General features: G+C 44.5%; 4 protein-coding genes across 4 annotated transcripts; 3 read left to right on the forward strand and 1 right to left on the reverse strand.

Moving 5' to 3' along the window:
* Nucleotides 1-471: 471 nt before the first annotated feature.
* Nucleotides 472-1484, forward strand: KD926_005140 (aromatic alcohol reductase; the record flags this gene model as incomplete). The annotated part of the gene is made up of 3 exons (XM_053098432.1): nt 472-507; nt 560-973; nt 1032-1484. 3 exons carry the CDS (start codon nt 472-474, stop codon nt 1482-1484), a joined length of 903 nt encoding a protein of 300 aa, XP_052957791.1.
* A 151-nt stretch (nt 1485-1635) lies between these two features.
* KD926_005141 (uncharacterized protein) lies at nt 1636-2433 on the reverse strand (the record flags this gene model as incomplete). Its single annotated transcript, XM_053098434.1, has 2 exons — nt 1636-2343; nt 2398-2433. The coding sequence occupies 2 exons, from the start codon at nt 2431-2433 to the stop codon at nt 1636-1638; spliced, it is 744 nt and encodes a 247-aa protein (XP_052957792.1).
* Nucleotides 2434-3444: 1011 nt separating this feature from the next.
* Nucleotides 3445-4485, forward strand: KD926_005142 (uncharacterized protein; the record flags this gene model as incomplete). The annotated part of the gene is made up of 1 exon (XM_053098435.1): nt 3445-4485. The coding sequence occupies one exon, from the start codon at nt 3445-3447 to the stop codon at nt 4483-4485; it is 1041 nt and encodes a 346-aa protein (XP_052957793.1).
* Nucleotides 4486-5691: 1206 nt separating this feature from the next.
* KD926_005143 (putative sarcosine oxidase) lies at nt 5692-6843 on the forward strand (the record flags this gene model as incomplete). Its single annotated transcript, XM_053098436.1, has 1 exon — nt 5692-6843. The coding sequence occupies one exon, from the start codon at nt 5692-5694 to the stop codon at nt 6841-6843; it is 1152 nt and encodes a 383-aa protein (XP_052957794.1).
* Between the last annotated feature and the right edge of the window lie 1335 nt (nt 6844-8178).

The raw sequence follows: 8178 nt of genomic DNA on the forward strand, positions 1-8178 counted from the left end.
CGATCGGCCTGATGCAATTACTCTCCGAGGCATTTATTATTAATGATCTGTGTGGAGGTTGGGTGTGAGAATGTGAACGTCGTTGGTTTCCCGGTGTGATGGGTGATGGGTTGGTATGAGGAATAATGGTCGATTAGTTGACCCAGAAAAGTTCTACAAATATGGTCTGTTGGAGACGCAATCTCGGAAGGCGATTGGTTGGAGCGGAGAGCGGAGGGAAAGTCCGTATTTCTAATAAGCAATTTAGTGCCTTTGTTAGTTGGGGGCCGCTAGCTAAGCATCAGTGGAGAGATCGAACATAGGAAGTATACAACTTCGAGATGTGATCAGTAGAGACAAGAAGGTATAAATAGAGCTGAGTTGCTCTCGATTGTTCTCTTTGAAATACAAACCAAAAGTCGCACCTGCCTCCCAATTCATTACTCCATCAATTCAAAGCTTTGGCTATTCTAACCCAAATCACATATCAAGATGTCTGTCGGATACAAGAACATTGCCATCGTCGGTGTACGTGAACAGTCTCCTGCCTCCAAAAGCCCCATCTCCTAACACCTTACAGGCCAGCGGCAGCATCGGCAAAATCATTCTCAACGGCCTGATCGAGTCCTCCCAGTTCTCTATCACAGCTATCACTCGCAAGGAAAGCGAGGCTACCTTCCCTGCCGGCGTCACCGTTTGTAAGACCGACTTCTCGGAATCCGACCTGGCAGAAGCCTTCAAAGGCAAGGATGCTGTCATTTCCACAGTCGGTGCTGCTGGATTCAGCGAACAGAAGAAGCTTGTCGACGTAGCTCTTAGCGCCGGAGTCAAACGGTTCATCCCGTCCGAGTTCTCTGCCAGCAGCCAAAACGAGATTGTGCTGAAGCTGTTGCCTCTGTTTGGTCAGAAGACAGAGCTTCTTAACTACTTGAAGACCAAGGAATCTGAGGGACTCAGCTGGACTGGTATCGTTCCGTCGCTTCTGTTTGACTGGGTATGTGCTCAACACTTTCTCTGAAACTCGATAATCATGTCTAATATTTCGGTTATAGGGTCTCGAGAATGGCTTCCTGGGATTTGATATCCCCAACCGCAAGGCCACGATCTGGGATGACGGAAACAAGAAATTCACCCTTACCAATGAGAAGCAGCTCGCACAGGCTGCGGTCTCTACCCTTCAACGTCCCGAGGCAACTAAGAACCAGTACCTCTTTATTGCGTCAGCCGAGACCAGTCACGGGGAGATCCTCGCCACTTTGGAGGAATCCACGGCTGCCAAGTGGGAGGTCACGGAGACTACTACAGACCAAGAGGTGAATCATGGAATGCAAAAGCTTGGAGCTGGCGATTTCAGCGGCGCGTTCAACTTAGTCCGAGCTACCTCCTTCGGCAACACCCCTGGTTTGAATGCAAACTATATCAAGGATGAGAAGCTTGGGAACGGTTTGTTGGGATTGGAGTTGGAAAGCGTCAAGGGGACAGTGAATCGTGTTGTGAAGAAATAAGAATAGAACTAGGCCAAATAGGTAGAGTTTAGTTTACTCTTTGCTAAGTTCAAATACACATGACTACAAGGTGCGGAGAACAGGGCTTTCTGTCTGCCTAGGTGTATCTAAGCTACAGGAAAAGAGATAATAGAATAGATACCTGTATTGTTCAAGCTGTAGTAGGTGCATGCCTCCCAATACTTTCTTGATGGATCCCGACGATACCATCTAGCTCGCTGAGTGGAGCACTTTGATCATGTCCAGACATCCACAAGTCAAGTGGAGTTGATTCGCGCTGGGGGTGTCGCTTGTATGTAAACTCTTCCATTAGAGATCTTGCTCCCTCCCGGTTGATAGAATGTTGCCAAGGACGAATTTGACCAGGAAACTCAACATGCTCGAGATCAACAACCATCGCTTTGCTGTAGCCACGATCCTTGTCTTCACATAACAAAAAGTTATCCAGTTTTTGGTCTCGGTACAAAGCACCATGTGTCGAAAGTTTATGGAAAGCTTCCTCCAGGTAAGCTTTTAGTGAATCCTCTGGGACCTCGTAGTTGCTGTGAGCCAGATCATTCAATGTAATTCCCGCAATATCCGATAGGATGAGTGCAGGTTGCCCATCAAAATAACCCCGACCGTAAAAATGTGGAATCACTTCTCCCTGGAGCTTCTTCAATCTGTGATAAGCCCTCTCCTCGTCTTCAAACTCTTCTTCCCATTCATCCTTTTGCTGTTTAGCAATAATAGACGTCACTGTCTTTGGAATTGTATGTCGATATGAGCCGAACTCGAGCTTGACACGATGCACTGTTCGGCGTCGATCTAAGAGCTCAACCCCGGTTACAGAGATCTCGTGACCATCTAGCTCGATAGTCTATCAGATTCAGCTTGATCCAGTGTTTAGACCAACACGAAGAATATATCTTACCTGAGAAGATTGGGGTGTTGGGAATAAATTAGACATGATTAAATGAGCGTGAAGGATGTTGAGGAAGAGCGGGGGGAAAGGAAGAGCCTTAACAGCGAGATGATTGTAAGCCCAGCAGTCATGTGGCTGGTCAGACGCAAGGGGTGGGATAATGTTAAGCCCCCATAAGTATTTCTTCCCTTCATAGCCCTAATAATAGAAACTGATTTTCACATACGACCATAGGGTGTGGAAAATAGGGCTTCCCGTCCGCTCAGCCGTACTCAAGCCACACGCCGGCAGGTTAGTAGTTGGGTGGGTGACCACCAGCGAATCCCTTCTGTTGTATGTTTTTGTGTTTTATTTGCTTTTTTCTTATTCTTATAATGTTGTTTCTTGACCAACTGCCCAATTTAATCCGAAAACATATATCAAGATGGTTGCATGGCGCCGGAGGGGGTATATCATTCTGGACGTCTAACTATTTGATATCGTACCGCGTTGTATATTTATCGGCCACTCAACGTGCGATCACCTATATATCTTACAACCGGACGAAACAATTCAGTCCTAGTTGCTTTTGAGTTGATGATTGGTAGAGCGATAATCAGAATTTTTGACTTTTCGGGCAATTTAAAAGGCAGAGTACTATCTAGACGCTTTCAACAGGATTCGTATGCTTTCTCGGTCTGTTACTATCCCCAAAGGTAAATTAGAATTAAATGGATTTCAATACTCTTCAGGTAACTGTATATCTCTAAGCCTAGTGTCGTCTTCAATCATATTGATACTAAACAATAGATTAGAGTAGTAATATATGGGAGTTTCCGTTGTTTCTGTTTGGCAAACACTAGGTAGTACTATTTATTATCACGGAAAACTCCGGATTGTCTTTGCTCTATCCAAGCAACACGTTTCACATACACTCATATAAAGAGGAATCACCCCAAGAACCTGTCTTCTAATATACTGACTCTTTTCTATCCGAGATCTATTCGGCATGCTCCCATCGAATTTCACAGAATCGCATTGCTACCATTCTCTGGAAAATGATTGGCATTAGCCACAATGAGCAACAACCAAAGGCTGAAACGGCAAAAGGCCAATAAACCAAAATTGGGATTATTGGAGACAATGACAGATTTTGTCACCTTTGAGATAGGCGCAATGAATCCTGCATTTGTGAAGCGCAAAAACTCTAAAACCCCGATGACGGACCTATTAAATATGCCTCTTGAAGAGCTGCTTGATCAAGCTGATTTAGATCCGGATGTTCAGGACACTATTATTCAAGAAATCAAGCAGCATGGTGCAGAGAGGTTTCATTTCTGTCAAAGAATTGTGGATTGTCCCGATGGTAGGTTATTCAAGTTCATCGGTGACTTTGACAACGATGACCTCTTTGAGAACCTTCCAACCTGCATGGCGACGATCACATTCCGTCTGCCGTCAACCTTCTGGGACATGGTATCTTTCAATCAAAATAAAAACCTATTCAATGCAGATCGTCTTGTCATTGAGGTAGTACGAGATGGTCAATTGAATTCGAGGGATGTCTCCATCAGGGAACACGAAATTCTGGTAGAGCTTTACCTTGACCACCCCGTTAGATATCATTTCATTGATACTGTCTCTGTATATCTTGCAAAGGGTGGTCAAGTTGTGAAACCGATCGTGAGTTTATACAATACAACTAAAGTTCACCTCATGAACATGCTCGTGAACTTTCATAACCCGGTTATCAAGCTCATATTTGAGATGGACGCAGGGGTTAATCCAGAGAGTCTCAAACAGGTTCTCTGGGAAATCAGGCGGACTATTATCTGGCGTCTGAGTACCGGAAACTGGTATGAAAAGTATCCTCTGATTGTTGGAGCATGGAGTTACTTTCAAGTTTCGTTACAACCCATGCAGCGCAATTTTCATGCTGTCTTTCATGCTTTGGATATAGCGCTTATGCCTCTTTTAGCTCTTCCTCCTGAGGCTCATCCTAACATTACCAAGTTCCCGTTCACGCTGGAACGACCTTACAGACTTCCTAATTGCCCACAATTTGAAGGCCCGTTGACAATTGAACGTCTTAATCGTGGCCCTGTTATTCGGCCTTGAAATTCATGCATGAGACAATGCTTCTTTGGTGGTGCTTTTTTCTCATCTCCTCTCTATATGTTTCTATCCAGGTTATCTAAATTCTATTTGATTTCATTTTCTCTCTGTTTGTTTTGTTGCCCACCACCTTTCCTTTAGTTGTGGTTCCCTCAAAGCTTTCTTCGTCATTATTCTTATTTTTAATCGCCTTATCCCCTTGCCAGTCGTCTGTTCACTCCTTGATGTCACTTTACGGTATTCCGATCCTTTTTAATGAAGCTTGACATACTTTCCTAAACAGCCTATTTGTGTTTCTTATAAAAGAAATTTATCAATTCCACTTGGGCCAGAATTATGTTTTTACATTTGTTGGGAATTTATATAAATCAAAGACTGATATATACAGATTACCTGGAAATCAACGTATTTTGACTGCTACCCATTTGCGCAGGTTCGATTGTTGATGAAAGTAGTTGGCGATATGTAATTAACTAAAATGACAGTTAATTTACTTCTCCAAATACGTTCGTATGCCTTTATTTTACTGGTCCTGATTAACAGAGCGTATCAAGTCCATTTTCGAGTAAACGAGTTTTCTCAAATGTGGAAGACTACTTTACCAACGGGCGAATTTCTAGGCGTCCCCCTATTTGTAACACTTCGAACCAGCTTCTATAATAGAATGGAGACGATCTTTTAGTTTGCTACATTACATCATAACTGGCCATAAGGTGATATAGCATACCCGTATGCTCTAACAACAAACAACTCCACAAGTGCGGAATGTATGTACTGCAGATTGCTGTCCAGACGGATTAAGTGACCAAATACGCGGTACACAGTATTAATATTGCGGAAAATCTCAAAACTTTTTCGTATCGGAGAGGCGAGAAAACTTAATTTCTTACAACAAAGGACAGGGGTCTCGAGTCTCGACAGCGAAATGGTGCCTTTACCCATCTTCTTTTGACCCTCACGGCCTCGGACGCACTGTCGGAAAACGGCTATACATTGCCGCCCGACCTCAAAGTATGAGCTATCAGATCGGATATCTTAGCCATGTTAGGAGATCTGGTCGAGCATCGGTACTTTTCGTGCTAAGGCAATTTGTCCCCGTGCGGTCACCTGAGCGGCACACGGGGCGTCCTCCGTGGCACCGGGATTATAAATGGCGATCTATCTATGGTCACTTGGAGTCTTGAGACTACAACTATTACTTCCAAATCTATGAGCACTATGGATAAATTCGACGTCGCAGTTGTTGGGCAGGGTGTCCTTGGAAGTGCCGCGGCATACTACGCCGCTCGAAAAGGCACCAAAGTCGTTGCGTTTGAACAGTTCGAATTTGGCCATGTTCGCGGTGCCTCCCACGATACATCGCGGATTGTTAGAACTTCCAACCACGCCCCCGAGTATGTCTCCCTCGCCAAATCTGCATATGAGGACTGGGCCGACGTGGAGAAGGCATGCGGTCAAGAACTATTGACCATAACGGGTGGCGTTGTTTTTTTTACCGAAGATTCACCCCAAACGGCCAGTGACTTCACAGGAAGCTTGGAAGCTCATGGCGTTCCTTACGAGCTTCTCAACGCCGAAGAAGTCAAGAGACGTTGGCCACAATTCGAGATTCCGGATTCAGTCCAGACAGTGTACACGCCTGACACGGGAATCGCTCATGCTGCGAAATCAGTCAGCGCTTTTCAATATCTGGCTCGGTCGCATGGGGGTACATTGAAAGACAACACAAGGGTGGTCCGCATTACTCCAACTCCCACCGGATCTATCATAGATACATCAAAGGGCTCCTTCAACGCGACCAAGGTGATCTTGGCTACGGACGCATGGGCAAATGAACTTCTTGGGCCTCTCGGCGTCCATATCCCGCTCTCTGTCATGCAGGAACAAGTGACATATTTCAAGCCCTCTGATGCTGCTCTCTTCGAAGCCGATCACTTCCCCGTGTGGATTTGGAAAGGAGACAAGTCCTTCTACGGCTTCCCTTGCTACGGTGAGCCGACTATCAAGGCCGGACGGGATACCTCAAACAACTTCATGACGCCAGCGCAGCGAACATACGTGCACTCGCCTGAGCTCTTTGATCAATTAACCACGTTCATGAAGGGGTTTGTTCCTGATGAACATCGTCAACCACTCCGCACTATCACATGTCAGTACACCATCACGCCCGATCGGCAATTCATTATCAGTCCTTTGAAGCGGCATCCTGATGTTATACTGGGACTGGGTGCTGCTCATGCCTTTAAGTTTGCCCCGGCTTTTGGCCGTGTGCTGGCGGAGTTGGCAATTGATGGCAAGACCAACGAAGATATTTCGAAGTTTGGTATTCCAAAAGTGGTCATTGATACTAGCAAGATCTGATCTGCTAGTGATAAATACATGTCAATGGTTTACAAAACAGATCCCGGCTCACTTGATTTGTCCTTATCTTTATCCATGGCACTTTTCGGCATTTATAGATCGTAGCTCGTCAATTGATATGAATCTATCAGGTGTCTCCAACAATAGGAAGATGGTCAATATAACTTAAATCAAAGTAAAGTCCACTTCTCTATTGTTTTAGCTGTATTTTTCACGGAGAAGCGTATTATAAAAATCTCCTTCCTCCGGACTCGAAAGATATTGTTGCCTCTTTCCAGCCCCGACAGGATTTTTATTGAAAACTCAGCCACCCAATCAATCCATGTAAAAGGTTTTTGAATTTCAATTTTTCATAAAAACAAAAAAAAAAAAAAAAAAAAAAAAAAAAATTAAAAAATGAAAGTGTATATAACAGCCAGTATTCGCTGGTTCACCCACCCAACTACTAACTGACCGGCGTGTGGTTTGTGTGCGGTCAATAGGCGGGTGGGTGCCTTTAAACCGGCGACCCTGGCGATCGCTGGCGCCGTCGCGCGACCTCCCTGGGTGCGCTTTAGATGGCGTATGCGTCGTCCGGCGACTCCCGGCGACCGGCGCGACCTGGCTGACTACCCCCACTTCTTACCTCTGAACAGGGAAAACACAAGAAGTCATTAGTTTATCACCCCGCCTCCTGAAACGGGCGGCTTGAACTAGCTGCGCCTCTGGTTAATGAGGCAACAGAATGACACCTAGTAATGTGCTAAGCATAATGGACATGTGGCGGCTGGGAATAATCATTCACATGTACATCACTTTTGGCAGCTCTCATCTCTCTATATTCATGGCGAGCATTCCGTAGACTTGCAGATAAACTTTCAGATGCAGATTTAAATCCCTATAGCATCGGATATAGGTCTAACTAATCCGAAGCTCATATTGTATATCGACTATCAGTTTTACAAAAGTAACCCGGAGAAAAGAAAACAATATTGCTCTAGATGACATCATTGACAAATATATTCAGATTTAGGCCTTTTTCCTAAATGAGTATATTTACCAACATGCTTCTTTATTTACTTTATATAATTCTTCAATTTATACAGGAGTAATCATAAATTAGACTACACATGAGTATAATACATAGCGGGTGTAGGTATCTTTGTAGACTTCTATAGACCGGATAAACGGCTCAGAAGTGTAGATTTCAAATGATTGAGTTTGAAACGCATGATATATAGAACCTATGGTTGCTTTAATTCGACATCTTGGTACCTTTTTCTCAAGTTATCGACCAGGGAGGGGGTTGATTCTGTGTTTTAATCTTGATAGCCACGATAATATCAGGCTTCTTGC

The sequence above is a fragment of the Aspergillus affinis genome, assembly GCF_023601865.1.
Source record: "Aspergillus affinis strain CMG 70 chromosome Unknown NODE_24_length_322487_cov_87_188170, whole genome shotgun sequence".
Classification (NCBI taxonomy): Eukaryota; Fungi; Ascomycota; class Eurotiomycetes; order Eurotiales; family Aspergillaceae; genus Aspergillus; species Aspergillus affinis.